Source organism: Electrophorus electricus, chromosome 17 (assembly GCF_041902795.1).
Source record: "Electrophorus electricus isolate QZ-2024a chromosome 17, ASM4190279v1, whole genome shotgun sequence".
NCBI classification, from domain to species: Eukaryota; Metazoa; Chordata; class Actinopteri; order Gymnotiformes; family Gymnotidae; genus Electrophorus; species Electrophorus electricus.
In genome coordinates this window covers 15,667,874-15,686,607 of record NC_137513.1, presented here as the reverse complement: position 1 = coordinate 15,686,607, position 18,734 = coordinate 15,667,874, and the positions used below count along the sequence as shown (strand labels likewise).

Genomic DNA, 18,734 nt, shown 5'->3' with positions numbered 1-18,734 from the left:
ATATATATATATATATATATATATATATATATATATATATATATATATATATATATATATATATATATATATGATATAATGTATAATATATAAATTAAGTCCACTGTTCACCACATGCACCTATAGTGACATTATTCTGCATCTATTTTCAAAAGGCACCACTAATATATCCTGAAGGGAGTAGTATATCTGAAGGGAAAGACAGAGTTCCAAAGAGTCCACTCTAGGATAAGAGTTATGGCGTGACTTTTCCTTGACATTCCTTGCTGGTTAGAGCATTGCTGATGTCCCACCCTAATGAGAGCCTAAAGGAAGCACTCACCCATAGTACTATTTAAATCTTTATTCTGTTGTGTTTATCTCAGTGCAAATAGAGGTTACCCCCTGTCACCACTCCTACAGCATTAAACACAGTTCAGAGCTTGTTGAGAAATTATACTTCAGTGGCCATATAGTGGTTTTCATATGAAAATATGGTATCCACCATAAAAAAAAAAAATGTATACAGCAACAATTGTTTGGCTTCTCTGTCTGAAAATAATGTACCTAAACAATAGGCAGATTGGCGGGCGAAGATGCAGTTTTTCTTTTGGTACCTGCATGGATAGTTGTTGAAATCTCTGGAGTTTACTGAAATATGAAAAAACCTGCTCCTTCTCTCTCAGTGTAGGCTCATACTGCCCCCTGGTGTAGCTCTTGTGGTGTGACACCTAAAAGGATTTGAAGCAAGTGTTTTGTTGACGTGAAAGAGGGTTAGATAATGTAAACCTTTGATTTGACACAATTTTGATTTATATGGTAATGATTCAATATGTGGGAATTTTGTTACTACCATTCCATGCAATATGACTCCTATCTATGATTAGTATGACTGACACATCAAGCAATTTTCAGTTTCAATTCATGTAGTTCACCAAAGTCATAATTCATTGAAACCTTCATGATTTGAATTGATGAATATAATCACATCAGAATAAAAGCACTGATCTGAATTGATGTATTGTTACTAATATGATAACTAGTATTTTTCAGTTGAAAAACATTTTTCATTCGAAATGTATGTTTTTGAAACAGAACTAAGGTACATCCACTGGGACATAGCTGTAGAGTATTAGGAATACTGCTGTGCAGCATCAGAAATACTGACTCTAGATAGCATTTTTACATTTTATTTATTTGTATCATTATTTAAGGTTTATCGTATTTGTAATAAATAGTTTTTCCTTCTTTTGTGCCTGCTTTCTCAGTTTCCTGTCCTGTACATTCCTGATTAGTCATACTCAAGTCAAGATTAGTTACATTTATTTATATAGCTCTTTTTACAACAGATGTTGTCACAAAGCAGCTTTACAAATGTCCGAGTCCAAGCACCCAATGAGCAATCCGAGGGCGACAGTGGCAAGGAAAAACTCCCTAGAGCATGAGGAAGAACCCTTGAGAGGAACCAACACTCGGCGGGGGGATCCTCCTTTGGCCCATGCTCCTGCCCTGTACATTGCTGATTGGCCATGCTCCTGTCCTGTAAATTCCTGATTGGTCCTAGTCCTTTCTTGTACTTTCTCACAGGATTATATAGATTTTTTTCTTCATATTCCTGTGAGAATTCTGTCACCCAGAAATTATATGGGATTCCTGTACAGTTTTCATAGCCTAGTTTTCAAACATTGAGGGATAATACAGAAATTGTACCTTTCCTCTGTCTTTGTGGCTTAGAGTGACTTTCAATTCAAGATAATAAATGCCTTACAGATGTTTGGACACAAAAAATAGTGGCAAATCAAAACGAACCTTTTTATAGACATCCTAAAACTATTGATTTGCCAGTAGTAATAGTAACAAATGTGATTTATTATTATTGTTATTATGTATTACACTTATCATTCTTTGTGTAAATGTTTGTAGTTATAGTAACAATTCTAATTTGCATTTATAAAACACAACTGTTCACAGATTAAGAGATTTCCTTGGCCAGTGCTTCACAAGCAGAATCAAGCGTGTTGCAGTGCTAAAATATAATGGAATCTGGTAGTTTGCATGAACATCAGTGGACTGCCAGGTAATTGCATTTATGATGACCTTTATGTTATGTAAATCCATTGCTATTACCAATCTCTCTAAAGCAGAAGTTGACTTAAGGGTTTGGTATTGCCCTGTCCTTGGGTAGGTACTAAAATAATCTTTAAAAACTTTATCTCATCATAAACATTTACCATTCATTACTGAATTAAATCCTTAGTTAATTTTTTTAAAATGTATATTGAATTCACAGTCAGCATCCAATTTTTATATATCTATATTCTGAAGCTAGTGAATTATGCATAATCATTCAATGATACCTGTGTAATTGCTCAAGCAGTATAATCATCTTAGATTTTCAAAATCATGAATCTCTCACATTATATCATAGACTACTACACAGCATGTGATCTCATAAATCTTTATCATTTACAATGTTTAACTTTAGTAAGGACAGAGAACCGCACAGAGTAATTACTCATAGCGAGAAAACATGGTGCCTCATGCAGATTAACTGTGCCTGGGTGTATCTCTGGTTCCCAAACCACAAATCACAGAATGAACTGGGCCCTGACATGACACTCAGGATATAAAGATGAGGAAGACTAATGAGGCTCCTCTCACAGTATATACACTTACAGCACTAAGGTATGCATTAGAAGTTCAAATTAGCCATAACAAGTTCTGAAAGTTTTTTTTTTTTTTAATATATAGAGAGGTAGGTACAGGTGAACTGTTGTTTAACCCAACTATTTGAAACAACACTTGTTAGTCTGGTTTAAATAAATAGTACTAATCCCATCAGTAATGTTGATGTAGGTACTTATTTGCTGATATATTACAGGAGGCTTTTGTACCCTGTGCATTATGACTGTGTCCTACACTCTGGAGGTTGCTAATGCCAGGTTTGCTGGGTTCACCAAGCTTCTCTTCAGGTGGAAGGGGAGCATTTACAAACTTCTGTACAAGGAGTTCCTCGTTTTCTGCTTCCTCTACAGCCTCTTCAGTGTTATATACAGGTAACATCTATCAGTCAGCATTAGATATGCAAAACTCTTTTCAGTCAAAATCAAGAATGAGAATCTCCTTTATTGTATTGTTCAGTGTTTTCACTGCCTTCTAGTCTATGAAAGGAATGATGATCAGCTGATTCCCAATTCAGTGAGCTGGACCATGTATTGCCAAGGTCTATGTCCTAGAGCTCTCAAAACAGAGCTCCTATTAATATGTGCATTGCAGGTGTATCCTCACTACTGACCAACAGGAGCTCTTCGAGAGGGCCGCTCGTCACTGCAACAAGTTCGCCAAACTCATTCCCATGTCTTTTGTTCTTGGTAAGCCATCAAATCCTTCATGAGTTGCAGTTATGTATAGGAGCTAAACACTGTCCCTAAAGCCAACCCTTCATTCACTCAAGAGTTCTCACATGCCAGCCATTGCACAGTTTACGATGTACATTGACATTCGATAGTGTTGTGTAAAAAAAAAAAGAAGTCCCAGTCTGATGCTACAGTACCTCGCGTGCCTTGTACAGGCTTCTATATCACACAGGCTTTCCAGCGTTGGTGGGGCCAGTACACTAGCTTCCCGCTGCCTGATAACCTGATGATGGTGGTGTCTGGAAACGTCCATGGCATGGACGAACGTGGCCGCCTGCTGAGACGAACGTTGATGCGCTATGCCAACCTCTCCTCCGTGCTCATCCTGCGCTCCATCAGCACGCGTGTTCGCAAGCGCTTCCCTACCCTCGAGCACATCGTGGAAGCAGGTATGAGATCAAGCCTTTGCGATACTTCAGCTGCTGTATAATGACCTTAGTATGACCTTACCTACAACAGACACTTTCAGATGGGAATTCTTAGATAAACTGTTAAGCACGTACTATTATAATGTGATAATCCCAGTCACCAAAATGAAGGGATATATCTGATTTGTAAACATCAATTAGCCAAAGAAAGAACTAAATGTAATTTGTAGTGTTCTTTTGGGCACTGAAAGTTCTAATATTTGTAACACACTGGTGCAAATACTAAAAATTTGTATTCTAATTACTCTAGAATTTATCTAAAACTCCTCCAATAGATTACAAATTACATAAAATGCCATTGCTTTGAATGTAGGATTTATGACTGAGGAGGAGTTGAAAACACTCAATCATTTGTATTCGGACTTCAACAAGTACTGGATGCCACTGACATGGTTTGCAAACCTGGCCTCACAGGCGAGGGAAGAGGGTCGTGTGAAAGATGACATAGCTCTCAGGCTGCTAATGGACGTGAGTGTGTTTGCTCAAGATCTGAGTGACACAGTGCCCGAGTGCTTTGCATTAACTACTTCCCTATTCTCTGTCAGGAGCTGAATAATTACAGGGCCAAATGCAGCATGCTTTTCCACTATGACTGGATCAGCATCCCTCTGGTGTACACCCAGGTAAAAAAAAAAATAAAAAAAATATATTTTTTTTAAAAAAAAACTATATATATATATAAAAGAAAAAAAATACAAAATTTTTGAGGATCTCAAACAGGTAGTGTTTTCTTAAGATTTAAGACCAGAGACTTCAGAATTTATATACAAATGTATGTTTACAGTGATCAGTGATTCCAAATTCAGTTTTTCTACTCCATTTGCAGCTAAAATTACAGATTTTGATTAGTTATTGCTCAAATGTGGTTTTTAATAGTTGTCATATTTAAAATTTAAATTAAAAAACATTATCAACATTTTAGACCTGTTTTCAGAAGTTTTAATATAAAGTTCTTTTATCATGCATATGAAGATTAAACCAATCTTTATATTCTTTATAGTGAACTTGCAATACATGCCTGAATTGTGTCTCATAGGTGGTTACATTGGCAGTGTACTCTTTCTTTGCATTCTGTCTGATTGGAAGGCAGTTTGTAAAGCCTGAGAAAGCTGATGAATACAAAGTTCATGTTGACCTGTACATCCCAATCTTCACACTCCTGGAGTTCTTTTTCTATGCTGGATGGTTGAAGGTATGTTTGAAAACTAATCAAACAATGTATGAATGCAATGGCAAAACTGCAGGGGATATAGAGTCAAGTGTTTTTGTTAAATATGTTTGAATAGGTAGGAGAACTTATTATAAACCCATTTGGGGAGGACGATGACGATTTTGAAACCAACCAGCTCATTGACCGAAACATTCAGGTTATATATCAAATTCAGCAGTACTGAATCATGAAGACAAAGTTCACTTCACTAAACAGTAAAACAAAGTTCATTAAACAGTAATCCATCACAGATCATATCTGTTCTCTCCTAAATCTATAGGTTTCCATGCTCGCTGTGGATGACATGCACCAACATCTTCCTCCACTAGAAAAAGACAAGTATTGGATGGATAAGGGCTTCAGCCTGCCCTATGGCCCAGCAAAGCCCATCTTTATGGGATCTACTTATGACATGAGGTACACCTTTATATTTCCCCCAGTATACCATCACACTGAAACAGACATTCAGCTCAGCCTTTAGGGACCTCCAACCACACTATGAAATATCTGCATTTAAAGTCAGGTGCTAAAATGAATTTTATATCCAAGCACTTTGCAGTTAAAGAATTTTGTTACTCAAGTCACACTAATACACAGGGTTTTCAATCTTCTATGTATAAATTTCCTAATTATTGAATTTACTGTACTTGTATTTATCAGGACACCTGATGATGAGATAAATGACTGCACACCAAGCTATCAGACACTACCAGTCAGTGTGTGGCCACCTGCACCACGGAAACGAGGAAAGAGTCGAGGAACTCTGGAACTATGCTGCTGTACTAAAAAAGCAAAGTCTAAAAAGAACCAACAAAAAGACCCAGAGAACATCACATCAACAAAACCACCCCACCCTGATGAGGCATTAACGCTGAAGCCTCATTGTGCAGTAATTGTGGATCCTGAAAATATAGCACAGGAGGCTTGATCACATCTGACCAGTTTCAGAATTCCCTAAATTGAACAAGGAACTCATTTGTGTGAATTTTGAAGACTAGTTGAGACTGCTATATACAAATATATATTTCTAAGGCTTTTGCAGTATACTGTTTTTCAAAGTGTCTCATCTGTCACTCATAACCAGGTAGAAGCAAACATCTACCCATTAGGAACAAAAAAATAATAATTCAATCTAAAATACAACCATGTTTTCTTTCACTGCAATCAGGGCTGTTGTATTTTGTTATATTGTACACAAGTACCAAGATGACTTAAAACATAATTGGAGCCATTTCAGCACGTTTTTTTTATTTTATTTAGGAGGTTATAACCAGTTACAGCAGTACTAAGAATGTCTGCTCAACTTTCTCAGTCCTCCATAAACATTAAGTCTCAATTAAATAAAACATGGGCAGATAGCAGAATGTAACACTTGTGTTTGGCAAATGTGTCAATGAAGTGTCTCTAGCATGAACAAGTCCAAATACAACTCTAGTAAAGAACCTAGGGTGTAGTTATGCTAGGACAGACTCCTGACAAACTGGCACTAGCACATTAAAGCTCCATAAAATGAAGACAAGTACAAACAAATGTGGGGGCATTTTCCTTTTACTGATGGTAAACAGCTGTATATTTATTTGCCTTTCTTGGCCTTGATCTTCCTCAGGTAGAACTCTAGTTCTTTACCCTCCAGAACGTAGCCATCTGCTCTGCCACACTGTCCAGGTCTGGAGGCAATGCAGGCTACAGGGTGACAAACACAGCCATTATAGCATATACCAGAGATGTGCAAGTCATACAATGCTACCTTCACATACAAGTCAGAAAGTGGTATGGGTTCATCACTGTTTACTCAGTAGCAGAACTGGTTATAATTTCATCATATGAATGCAGGACATTAAAGTGGGACAGTTAAGGGGAATCAAGGTCTTACCAAGCAGCTTGCCCTGTTGGAACTGCTCATCCAAGAGTGTGCTGATCTTGCTGTTCTTTCGGCGCTCATCAAACTTCTTCTGAACTTTCTTTGACCTCTTCTTGTTCAGAATGTCCTCCTCTTCAGGAGTCTGATGGGCAATTTGAATAAGCTTTTAGAACAGAACCAATGAAGAGCCTGAAATGCAGTGGCAAACCTTATGCATTCAAGAAACCTCTAAGCACAACATTAATTCGTCATCCCCAGGGTCTCAGACTGCATCACTTTCACTTGGTGGCAGGAACTGGACAAAGACATCAGAGAATGACCATGACCACAGCCAACTGGTGCCATATAATCAAGCCTTAGAGCAAAGACCCCAATAGGACAGGATCAATGCTTGAATGAACAGATGTTTCCTCATCTCACACACAAAAAAGCCAAAACCACCATCACACATCAGCCCAAACGTACCAATTTTGCTCCCTTTTTGCGTCCAAGAGGGAGGGCATAGTGCGCCTCATACCACTGCCTGAATGGTGCGCTGTCAACAAGGACCACGCAGTTCTTCACCAGGGTCTTGGTCCTTACCAACTCATTGTTGGAGGCATTGTAGACAACATCAATTATTCTGGTCTTGCGGGTGCAGCCTATTAGTAGGAAATACCACTTGTTACTCCAAGGATGTTAAACTCATTTAGAACAGACAGCAGCAATATCTAGGAAGTACAAGTCTTTCTCAGCGTTGGAACATTGACATCTATCACACACATTCAGTAGCAGAACTGGACAAATTTATCATCATTGAAAGACTTGCTGCAGGTTTTGAACCACCCAAAATTTACAGAAGTCACTGTTTGAATTACTTACACTCTGAACCCCATGAGAAGTTTCCTACGTCAAGCCTCAGGGCACGGTATTTTTTGTTGCCACCACGGACCCTTATTGTGTGGATACGTTTAGGTCCAATCTGCAAGGGTGAAGTTACATTTAGTAGACACACACTTGACAAGAACCCATAGACAACCCACAGCAGGTAAGCATGGTCATGTGTCAGTGTAACTATGACCAGATCCTAACATTGGAAGGCCAAAAGCTTTGACCAAAACGGCCAAAAGACCAACCTAAGGACGTGTTTACATCACTCACATGGTCAAAGACGATGCCAAAAATAGCGTTTACGCGCACGTGGGCTAATTTTACCTTCGTGTTTGATGGTGGTCGTCCAAGCTCGTACTTTCTCTTCTTGTGGACGGGCTTCCGTTTCCCACCGGTCTTGCGGCGTTTGTGCCAGTTGTCCCTTGAGATACCTTGTTGGAAAGAATGTAAGTCAGTGCACACATTCGAGGATACAGGCCCAATACTTCCGTGTACCCTAGCTACTTGAGTGTTCAGTTCTCCAAGGTGAGTATCCGCACATTTAACTCGGATTCCGCAAAAAAAGGTCATCATACACACTCAAGTACTGAAAATCTCCATGGCTCAGTCAAAAATGACAATGACCTGAAAAATAGACTAAAGAAACTGTTAGCTAACTAGTTAGCTTGAGAGCTAACATCAGCTAGCTCCAACTACCACTGAGGATCGTTATCTAACTTTGTGGTTACGTTTACTGTAATAAGAGTGTTGTCCCAAAAACTATCCTTGAAAAAAATGTAGTGCATCTTTCACAATTAAACAGCTAACCTCTCAAACCTGTGGCTAACTGGGCAACTGCGTTAGTTTGTTCGCCATCGAGTCACAGCTATTTCCATCAACTCCACAACACATAGGGATAGAGCTGCACAATACGTCTTAAGTGGTAGAACAACTCACAAATACAAAATGCTATGTATAAAATTTAACGCTGGACATTCCGCAAATTTAGAGCATTGTACCCGAAGAGCGCAGCCATCTTGAGACATGTCACCATTCCCTTTCCAAACTCCTCTCAAAAATATGAAAAGAAAAATCCACAAAACAATGCAATATGCGTATACATTTCTTGTGATCCATCTACACAACAACTCGATCTAAACATTAAAACAAAATCTCACATTTAATCGGACAGATGCGAACAGATCCTTCTTACTACGAGATACATAAAACATACCCATTCTCAGGCGCCGGCTAGAAAGAGGACTCGTAAAGGCTCATGGGTATGTTTCAAGGACTCATGTATCGCGAGGTTTTGTGAGAAGACGGTAGACAGGTTCGCTGAAATTGTGTCCATGCATTCTTTCAGAAAATCACACCGGTATCCTCCGCCGGATAACAGGGTCATTGTGTCCGTTATTTAGGACCGATTTCATTGTATGTTTTTAATCTACCCCCCCCCCCCCCCGTTAATTTATATACATTTAGTACTCTTTGAATTTTCTAGCTCCTGATAGAAAGATAGTTGTTAACACGAAACCCAGCTGCTTATAGTGAGTGGAAAGCTTGCGAACTTGGAAAAAACATACCCAACAAACCAATTAACTGAAGCGCTGCCCTGCATTATACATTGATAGCACTGACTGTTTAACACTACATCTGATACCAATGCTCCATCACATAATAAATAGATGCTTACCCTTTTGCAATGTCGTAACAGACAACTCTTTGGCAAACCAGCTCAATGTTTGTTCAGAAACTTCACTTTCCAGTTATAAGTACATCTTATAAATTTAATCTTTAGTGATGTAATTTTAAATAGTAACATTTTGTAAAATTAGTGGTATTCAGTGGCATAGTTTTGTTTTGTACAGTGTATTCAAGGAATTTTTATTAAGAATTCAAGATGAATCCACTGGTGGTAAAAATTAACCAGATTTGTTCTTAGCCTTTTCTTTATTCTGTACAGCTGCAATTAGCATCAGTATGGATATGGGATATTTTCATGTGAGTAATAATGCCTACAGTTAATGATGGAAAAAAACAAACAGCAGCAGCAAAAAAAAGACAACCCAGGGTGTAAAATATATAAACATGATGGGACAAGTCATTCTTCCCAAGGACTCATGTCTGTGTCAATAGCTACACAATTGTATGCAGCATAGCGAAGCTTCTCCTCACAGACCTTAGCACTGCAGAAAACAGAAACAGAAACACACACACACACACACACACACACACACACACACACACACACACAGAAAGATAAAAATCCATTCGAGAGATAGTAAAAATAACCCCCTTTTATGCCTCATATGCATTATATATTTCACAGGAAATATCAAAATACTGATTTAAAGTTACCTTGGGTATTTTGGTAAATAAAGTGTGCTGGAACAAGTTGAAGACTGTGGAAGTGCATCTGTAGTTTCAGATCTGGACAAAAGTTACACATTTTGTCAGTACATGAAGACTTACACAAACGTTTCAGCCAGATAACAAACGCAGAATGAAGCAACATATTACCCCTGCTTGTCAGGAAAAATGTAGATTGGGGCAGGTAGGCGACTTCTACCAGTCACAAACCTCAAGAATCTACTGCGGTCCTCTGGTATATGAGCAAAAACACACATCAGCAACATAGAGTTCCATATTTATAAGATCAGTCATTGATTTAATGTTCAATAAGAGGACTGAGGAATGTACTGACCATTGGTGAAGTTGGTCAAGGCCTCCCACAGATACTGCACTCTGATGTCTGTCTGTTCCAAGTCCTCATATCGTGCTGTTGGGGAACCAACAACATATTTCATTCTAATGAATATAAAACTGCAACCATCATTGCATGTTTTGCTAAAGTACTAAAACATGAAACCAATATAATGTTCTGTATACTGTATAATATTCAAGATGCAAACTCTCAATCATTGGGAGAGCATAGTCAAAGTCAAATTTGAACAGCATAGAACAGAGCCATGTATAACTCTTGGCTCTAAGCACCTGCAGTGCTGGTTGTGATAATGAATTATGAATGCTTCAGTCAGGTCTGTGGCACCAGGGATGGTCCATGACTCACTGAGGCGTTTAAGGGCCTCCACGGTAATCTCAGGGTCTCCACACACTTTCTTTTCCACCTCCTGCCATGTCAGAAGATCCAGAACAGCTTGTGGCACCACCTTCATGAGGCCTGCCTGCATAGCAGCTATCTAGAATACATAAGCCATGTACAGATAAAGAAACATATTTCAGTATGATGATATATATCCACTTTATATACACCCTTCTTTTATTACATTATTATTACAAAATCACAAAATCCTCTCTTTTGTGTAATACATAAAACATACATACTTCACAATAATACTTTCAATCCTCATTTTTATAGTTTTAATATATGTATATGTACTATATATATATATATATATATATATATATATATATACACATATATATATATATATATATATATATACACATATATATATATATACACACACATACATATATATATATATATATATATATATATATATATATATATATATATATATATATATATATATATATATAAAAGAAATATATGAGTGCGAAGGTGTAAGCAGCTACGTGCATGTGGCCTAGGTTTGGGCAGGTGGGTACAGGTTTGGGCAGTACCTGTTCCCTGCTCTCCTCTAGCCTGGCTTTCTGCACTAGGCAGACGAACTCCATACGGTCCTCGTAGTGTACCACTACCGAGCTCCCTCCTGGGATGAGCTCCACGAGGCGGCCGTCGCTCAGCGGTGTGGTGTACACCAGTTCCTGCCCGAACTTAAAGTCAAAGGTCTCCTTATCCATGTGCTCCATAGCCTCCAACAGCTTCACCTAAACAGATGCACACACAAACACAAAAAAACACACACATAAAACACACAAACACATACGGATGGAAAGTGAACACAGCAGCATCCCAAGTCAGCGTTCCATATTGCACTGCTCAAGGGTTTTGCATTTTCCAACACACGTGGTTCAGCTGATGAAAGTCTAGCCAATTAGCTAATGAGCTGAATCAGTAACAACACAAAATGGTGAACTGACACCCAGAACTGGATTTAAATGCTCAGACCTACAAAGAATGCAAAGCAAATGTTTGGCGGCAAATTGTTAAAGTAATGCTTGCTGACCAGCACAGAGTCCACGGCAGGGAAGTCTTCATTCCAGCTGACCGCCTCTCCAACAAGCTGCTTCCACACTAGCCCTGGCAGAGCCAGAACCTGAGGGAACACAGAGCAATGACTACTAAAACATGACATCAGAAAACTAGACTACATCACTGCAGTACAAGAAGGTGACAATAGAAAACTGAAATAAAGCACTTTTGTAAGTTCCTCTAGATAAGAGCATCTGTTAAATGCCGTAAATGTAAATGAAATAGATCACTGAACCAACCCACAATTTCCATATCAAAATGGATATCAAAAACTGCTACTCTATCACTTCCTCTTCTAAATATTTATTGTTTAAATGTTATGCCAATACTTTGGTGGATTCAGGAAATAAGGTTTTGAGCATACATGTTATTTATATAATATTTAACTATTGTTTTGATGCCATCTTGGAGACCTCTCCTTATGAAGCCTATTTTTTGACATCAGCTTAGAGAAACTAAAAAGGTAACTGCAGTAGTGCTTCCTAACCTTCTTTGTAAAGGCAATATGGAAAAGAAAACCTTGTAATCAGCTCACAAGACACTGACCAAAAAGTCTTTTCCACGAAGAGCTGCGCCCATGAGTTGCCCGATCCACTCAAACTTGTGGAACTCTCGGCATGATGGGTTTGGCATGTAAAAATCTCTTGCTTCTCCAGCTCCCTAAAGCCAAATCATGTAAAACAGACAAAGTGCAGAGTTACTCCACAGTTAAATCCCATATATGCAGAACGGCCGCACAAATAGGCATAATCTTAAACAAGTCAGTCTGGGGTGATGCCCTATATTGTTTCACCCAGTACAGATGTAAATACCCTCAGATTAAAGCTGACATTCTGCCTATGAACTTCAAGGTCATTGTTTCAGTTTAAATGTGCTGTGTTGCAGAGCAAAACAAAGTAAACCACCATATTTTCCACAGTTCAATTACTTAAAGACTGCACATATGGCCAAAAAACCCTACCCTGAATAAAAAGTGACATGACATCTGTTGGACAAATATTCATGTTATCTTTAGTAATAACAGCTTCATTACACAACAAGAGTGACAATTTTGTATTCATTGTGGTGGTGTTGGCACCTGGTTGGAAGTTCTGGTGAAGAAAGGCAGTGGCACTGGGCACTCAGCAGAGCTGGGACAAAGCTCCTCTGACATGTCTGCCAGGCTATCCCGGAAGCCACCCCCTACACATAATGAAGAGGACTACAAGCTGAGTACGGCTTGCGTTCTTTACCACAAAGACCAGTATTCTGCAGACAAACATGCTTACATTGCATGATATTAAGCTTTTTGAGTCATCTTGTTCACTTCCATTTATTCAGCCTGGCATTTCTATAATAGCTAATAATCTATGCAAACATCAGTAGCTATGGTTTCTTTGAGAAGGTTTGGCCATAGTGGTATGCCCACTTTGTATTTATCCATTTAGTTGTATCAAGTGAACTATCCCAGGATTTTATTAAGCTGTTCTTCAGTGGTTGAGGTAATGCCAGACAGAACCCACAGAGCAAAATAAAGTGATGGCTTGCAAGATTCTGAATGTTTTTTTTAAAATATGTTACGTTTGTACCGTGAAACTGTTCTGTATGCTACCTTGATCAATGATCCCCTCTGCGATGAATTTACATTCCCACCATTGGTCATGACGAGCAGGCCATCTAACATCAAGAAAACGCCATTTAGGGCATGCAAAATGCAAGCAGTATTCTCTCTGAATCATATAAAAGCTTCATACCTATAGTCCAGAGTCTTCTCATACTTATCTGATGGTTTCAAACCCTCATACACCTTCAAAGCAGAACCAAAACATCTCTTATTCAGTTAACATTAAAAATCTCCCAAGAGAACCTTAATTTAGCTTTGGAGTATGCCTACCTGAGTGAAAACAGCATTCTTGCAGGTGGGGTCCAGGCCAGGGTTGTCCCTGTGCTCCATGGCCAGGCGGCGGTTGATGTAGAGGCGGGGCATGAAGTTTGGCTTGCTGGACTCTGAGTCCTTCAGGCACTGGAGAATGAGGGCTGACCTCCGTTTGGACAGGAGCAGGAACTGCTTTACGACCTGGGATGCAGCCAATATTATGTGGTATTTCTCATACTTTAGTGCTGTTGTCACAGCAGCTATGTGAAACAAAGCCCAGGAATACTAATATAGTAAAAGCTCAAAAAAGTGAGTATAAAAAACTTGAAAATGCATTTACATTTACATTTATGGCATTTAGCTGAAAAAACAGTCTTATGGGCTAGAGTTCAGGATGTTGGAAACCAGGAAGAACAATATCAGCTCAAGCACAGGAGTATAATTTGTACAGACTGAAACACAAAAGTATACTTTATTGATAAGTGATTGAGCATGGACTATGTTATCATTTTAGAAAAGTTCATTAAATCACTGCACTTTCATGAGACAATGACCTTTGACCTAAGGGCATCCACACAACAGCTATAACAGCATTACTATCAGCCCTGGCAAGATTACCTCCAGCTCAAATAATCCCCACAATCTAGCACATCTATTCCAACTAATCAGGCTATAGAGAAGGGCCTGCTTTAGGCAGGACCTAATCTTCATGAGGCTTTCTTACCTGCTTTCCAAGATCCAAATAAAACAGGGTAACTTAAGAATCTTAAGTCTTACAATGGCACTAAGTGATGTTGGCATTTTTCTGCTGTTTGAATACTCACTTTAATCTGGCTAAAAGTGCAAAGACTGTAGTCCCAGGCTGGTACCAGGTGAGGCAACAGGCTGTCCAGGAGTGAAATGAACCTACAACACACACACACACACACCCCAGAATAAAGGCCATGCAGATCTGTTAAAGGTGCCTTTTTCAGTGTTTACTGTGAAAAACGCAATACATATAAAACTGAACTGACGTCAGTAGTCCTGTTAAAAATATTCTACCATTATGTAACTGTGATACAAGCAAAATTTGAAAACAACAAAAACAAACAGTGTCTGACTCTTTTACATCCAATTGTTGATTCCAGTTTACTTTGTCTGAGCAATGAAATACATTATAGTACATGCTCTCCCCATGATTCTTATCTATCTGAGCACTACCTCAGAATGACCAGTGCGCGCCGGTAAAGAACATCAGGGGGTGTGCCCTCCAGCCGGGGGTAGCGCACCAGGTGGGGCGACTGGAAAACGTCAGCGTTCAGACCAAGATCACGTTCGCACGATGACTTGATCTTCAAGCCTCTGATCCGCACATCAATCCCGCCATCTGAGGTAGAAAGCCACACTGCTTTAATGTCTTTTTAAGATGACCAGCTTTACCGGTGCGGGAAATAAGAAAACCTCTCAAGTTGTACACAGATGCTATCACAGCAATGTGTCTTTTTGTTGCTTTTTTGCTAAAGTTTTTAGCCAACTTTTTATGAACAAAGAGCAGAATTTTTTAAATGACGATATCACTTGCAAAAAGCACTCTGCAAATAAAACTGAACTGAACTTTTTAAAAGCAGCTTTAGAAACATAATAGTTCTTTAACCAAAAGCTAAATTATGTCGGCTATATCTGCTGAGCATCTCACCTCTACACTCCTCAATCCTGATCTCAATGACCGGTAAGTGGGTCGTCATGTCCTCCAGCACAGACACCTCGCCAATCAGAGTACTGTGAGTGAATATTATAACAGAGAACATGGACTGTAACCTTCAGCTTTGAACCATAACACCTCAGAACTTTGTGAGGAACTCACTCGTCTATGGTGATATCGCTGTATTTCTTGAGATTATCTCCCTCCCCACCATACACAGTCACTCTTTTAGGCATATAGGTGTCATCTGTTGAATCCACTGTTAATAGTAGTTTACTAACGAAGGGGAAAAAAGAATGAATGAAAATACAGTAAATAAACCAAAGACAACGGTGACAATCTCTTTTAAGAGACAGCATGAAATATGTTAAAAGACCACTTTACCCAAAAATGCTAAAAGTTATTAATAATAAATTAAGCAAGGTAGTGGTAAATTAGCATTATGGGCCAGTATCTCAGACTACAATTAGTCCTACAACATGCCGTATATAGTAATACACAGTATAGCAGCTTGCTCATTAAGGTTCAATCATTCTCCAAGCCTTTATTTGCCTGTGTTCTTTAAAGAAGCTAGTAGTATTAGCGTGGTACTTACTTCACCACAGTGCCTCTCTTCATGTGCAGGCGTATCCAGTGCTGGCCTTGCATGCCGTCGCTCTCCCAGTATGTCTCGGAGTCTCCGTCAGTCAGGCAGCTGGCTCCACCACTCGGGTCCTCCTTCACAAGAACATGCTCACTAGCGCACCAATTCAGAGCAGAGGCCTGACCTCCCTCCCGCGTGTCTACCACCCTGCAGCGTTTAGTTCAGTGACTCTGATGCAGCTAATGAGAGAGTGCCTTTTCGGAAGGTGCTTTTGGAAAGCTGCCTGCTAGGCCGCAGGAGTGCCCAAGACAGCCAGCTGTAATGATGAAGTGGGTGAATCCACCTCATCAATTACAAAATGCTGATTCGGTTCAAACCCTCCCAACATGCCATTCATTACCACACACTGTTCTATTTTCTTCCAACAGCATTTTGTAACACTAAGGAGCCGAGGCAGATAAAGCTGAAAGGGCCGTTACTGTACCGAGCATGAGGAGACGTCGATGCTGCTCACACATTGCTTCACGCTGCCGAGGTTTTCGTCCTCTTTCCCGACGTGATCATAGAAGTAGTGAACAAGGTCCTCCTCACACTCAAATGTCCAGGTAGGAGGCACATATCTGGCAGACAGCCAAAGAAAAATGCACATGCTTCTTCAAAGAATGCTTCCATGGCAAATGAGGTGATGTTAACTGGTCACCACTAGATTTTGTTCATTGTTTGTACTGCTGGTTCTTTGGGGCAAAGAACTGGCTTTTCAAAACTGACTTTCAGAGAGATTGTTTATTGATCTATTCTGACATTCATATAGCAAAACTATCATTAGAGCCATCTCTTTCAATTTACAGAGACATGCCCAACAGATATGACATGCAGCTCCGCTCACCTGAGCTTCTGTACAGCAGCCTCATCACGCTCCGCCACCTTGGGCTGGGCCCCCAGATGAAGGCAGCTCTCTGCATCCACCACCTGTTCCCACCTGAAAACACATTTATTGGCAGTCATTCCCTAAAACCTTATTTAACTGTTAAATACACAAACAAAACTGCCATGTAATTTAACTTTTTCAGTCAAATCCAAATTTCCATTTTAGGGACCAGTGTAATGTAACCACTGGGCATTAAGCCCCACTTTACTGCCCGTGTTTTCTCAGCAATCATTCTCCAGGTATAAAATGCTATGTGGCCATATATTAACAGCTGGGGGTCTAAGGAACAGACCTGTTGCAGGGCTTGTGGTCATAGCCGAACAGCTGTTGCTGCCTACTGACTGTGTCTGGGTGCTCAACGGGCACAAGTCTGTCTCCTCCCTCTGTGTGTTTACATGCCAGGATCCATCCCTCCTCCATGTCCACATCACTGCGGTACTCTGCCAGTTGCTCCTGAAATCACATGGGCATTTGAAGGAAAGACAGTATATCAAGCAATGGCCAAAAGTGACGTGGCGCAGAGTTACTGGCAAACCTATGTAACTCTTAATCCGTTTAATCCATTCAATGATTGGCTCAAGAAGTGTTTAAAACAATAATTTATCAGTGTTACAAGAACACTTGCTTCCTTACAATATATAAGTTATCACCTAGACTTCTATTTTCACTATTAACCACCAGCGGAATTTTAGACGTTCAACGAAGGGTCGTGACGTCAAGAACCAGGAAGTTGCATGTGTCAAACACAGTAGTGCGTTTTAAGCAGATCGATGCCAATGACATGAATAATCAATAATTTAAGACATTAATTTCGAGGAATGTGATGTCATTTATTACCTTACTGATTTTGACCCAAAGGCCATGACTGTTATAGTACTCTTCTCCAGATGTCCGTATGCACGTCCCTTTCTTTGGCTCTATGGTACACTTACATAATTTCTTGTTAGGTACTTGATTTGGGTTTTCCCAGACTGGCATCAGCGTTTTTCCAGATGAGTTACCAGCTAATGAACCCGACGAGGAAGCAGAGTTTGATGACGAATCTTTGCAGATTTTGTAGCATACCTCCTTTGAAACATAACATAAACTTTCCGGTAACGGTTCGCTTTTCTTGAAACATTCAATGCATTTGTTCAAAAACCGAATTCGTCCCAGAAGAATGTGTGGATTGTCACTAGGAGACATTTCCTACACGTTTCAGTTAGCTAGCTAGCTAGCCAAAGTCCGGCCAGCTAGCTCAGTATGTCAACACAGAGTTGCTTGGCAGTCAACAACCATTACATGTTTTTAAAAAAATTTCCTTGGTTTTTCTCGTCACTGGTTTACTGAAACGTCTGTTTGACAAAAACAACCCGACGCTAAACACCGTTTAGCATCTTTCATCAGCCAAATCTGTTCCGCGCGACGGTAGCGTTAGCGCACGAGCTAGCACCTGTCAAGCTCGCGAACTACTCATCAAATGACTGGAGTCTACCGGGTCCAAAGGGCCTTCGGCTCGTGTTTCTCCACCCCAGCGCACTGATGCATTTCCCCTTGCTTAGTTGAGCTTGGCTGAAAGACCAATTTGAACACGCAAACCATACCGGTGTAATTTTCAATAATAGTCTGTATTAACAACAGCAGCAGCAACAACAAAAACAAGCAGAATAGTCTAATAACACAGATACAAAATAATTACAAATAATTTAGAATATAACAGCTGTGCAATTGAAAATATATAAAATAAATTTGCAAGTCATTTATATTCTATAAAAAATT

At 39.6% G+C, this 18,734-nt stretch overlaps 3 protein-coding genes and 4 non-coding genes across 9 annotated transcripts; 1 reads left to right on the top strand and 6 right to left on the bottom strand.

The window, feature by feature from the left end:
* The first annotated feature begins 2,863 nt into the window (after window positions 1-2,863).
* best4 (bestrophin 4) lies at window positions 2,864-6,029 on the top strand. The gene is made up of 9 exons (XM_027008582.3): window positions 2,864-3,035; window positions 3,256-3,350; window positions 3,551-3,784; window positions 4,137-4,291; window positions 4,369-4,446; window positions 4,860-5,015; window positions 5,110-5,190; window positions 5,314-5,450; window positions 5,694-6,029. Exons 1-9 carry the CDS (start codon window positions 2,884-2,886, stop codon window positions 5,959-5,961), a joined length of 1,356 nt encoding a protein of 451 aa, XP_026864383.1. The 5' UTR covers window positions 2,864-2,883; the 3' UTR covers window positions 5,962-6,029.
* Window positions 6,030-6,236: 207 nt separating this feature from the next.
* LOC113576511 (small nucleolar RNA SNORA47) lies at window positions 6,237-6,352 on the bottom strand. The gene has a single exon (XR_003410519.2). It is a non-coding gene; the product is annotated as a small nucleolar RNA SNORA47 (small nucleolar RNA).
* Window positions 6,353-6,565: 213 nt separating this feature from the next.
* On the bottom strand, window positions 6,566-9,112 carry rps8a (ribosomal protein S8a). Its single transcript, XM_027008556.3, has 6 exons — window positions 8,978-9,112; window positions 8,089-8,195; window positions 7,756-7,855; window positions 7,360-7,535; window positions 6,907-7,036; window positions 6,566-6,716 (listed from the first exon to the last, which is right to left on the bottom strand). The coding sequence occupies exons 1-6, from the start codon at window positions 8,979-8,981 to the stop codon at window positions 6,607-6,609; spliced, it is 627 nt and encodes a 208-aa protein (XP_026864357.1). The 5' UTR covers window positions 8,982-9,112; the 3' UTR covers window positions 6,566-6,606.
* On the bottom strand, window positions 7,623-7,695 carry LOC113576509 (small nucleolar RNA SNORD38). The gene has a single exon (XR_003410517.1). It is a non-coding gene; the product is annotated as a small nucleolar RNA SNORD38 (small nucleolar RNA).
* LOC113576510 (small nucleolar RNA SNORD46) lies at window positions 7,933-8,037 on the bottom strand. The gene has a single exon (XR_003410518.1). It is a non-coding gene; the product is annotated as a small nucleolar RNA SNORD46 (small nucleolar RNA).
* LOC113576508 (small nucleolar RNA SNORD55/SNORD39) lies at window positions 8,270-8,342 on the bottom strand. Its single transcript, XR_003410516.1, has one exon. It is a non-coding gene; the product is annotated as a small nucleolar RNA SNORD55/SNORD39 (small nucleolar RNA).
* A 565-nt stretch (window positions 9,113-9,677) lies between the features above and the next one.
* On the bottom strand, window positions 9,678-18,471 carry hectd3 (HECT domain containing 3). 3 transcript variants are annotated; one of them, XM_027008553.3, is made up of 21 exons: window positions 17,814-18,468; window positions 17,269-17,429; window positions 16,935-17,027; window positions 16,533-16,668; window positions 16,061-16,182; window positions 15,628-15,741; window positions 15,460-15,542; window positions 14,985-15,150; window positions 14,606-14,687; window positions 13,800-13,982; window positions 13,660-13,712; window positions 13,518-13,582; window positions 13,005-13,108; window positions 12,473-12,586; window positions 11,901-11,990; window positions 11,395-11,601; window positions 10,817-10,946; window positions 10,451-10,525; window positions 10,267-10,348; window positions 10,105-10,176; window positions 9,678-9,932 (listed from the first exon to the last, which is right to left on the bottom strand). In XM_027008553.3, exons 1-21 carry the CDS (start codon window positions 18,159-18,161, stop codon window positions 9,848-9,850), a joined length of 2,565 nt encoding a protein of 854 aa, XP_026864354.1. In that variant the 5' UTR covers window positions 18,162-18,468; the 3' UTR covers window positions 9,678-9,847. The 3 variants fall into 3 exon arrangements, 2 of the variants coding, with proteins under 2 accessions (XP_026864354.1, XP_026864356.1); XM_027008555.3 differs by having other exon boundaries at window positions 16,061-16,179; XR_014117880.1 differs by lacking the exons at window positions 9,678-9,932; window positions 10,105-10,176 and having other exon boundaries at window positions 10,291-10,348; window positions 10,741-10,946; window positions 17,814-18,471.
* Between the last annotated feature and the right edge of the window lie 263 nt (window positions 18,472-18,734).

Bases quoted from the DNA above. Each gene is read 5' to 3' on its own strand.
- best4 (XM_027008582.3), top strand. From the start codon at position 2,884: ATGACTGTGTCCTACACTCTGGAGGTTGCTAATGCCAGGTTTGCTGGG. The intron at 3,036-3,255 runs GTAACATCTATC...TGTGCATTGCAG, and splicing joins CTCTTCAGTGTTATATACAG to GTGTATCCTCACTACTGACC. The intron at 5,016-5,109 runs GTATGTTTGAAA...ATGTTTGAATAG, and splicing joins TCTATGCTGGATGGTTGAAG to GTAGGAGAACTTATTATAAA.
- rps8a (XM_027008556.3), bottom strand. The intron at 7,536-7,755 runs GTAAGTAATTCA...TCCTACTAATAG, and splicing joins CTTCTCATGGGGTTCAGAGT to GCTGCACCCGCAAGACCAGA. The intron at 6,717-6,906 runs GTAAGACCTTGA...GTCACCCTGTAG, and splicing joins CCAACAGGGCAAGCTGCTTG to CCTGCATTGCCTCCAGACCT.
- hectd3 (XM_027008553.3), bottom strand. From the start codon at position 18,161: ATGTCTCCTAGTGACAATCCACACATTCTTCTGGGACGAATTCGGTTT. The intron at 15,742-16,060 runs GTAAGTACCACG...CCCCTTCGTTAG, and splicing joins AAGAGAGGCACTGTGGTGAA to TAAACTACTATTAACAGTGG. The intron at 10,177-10,266 runs GTAATATGTTGC...ACTTTTGTCCAG, and splicing joins ATTTTTCCTGACAAGCAGGG to ATCTGAAACTACAGATGCAC.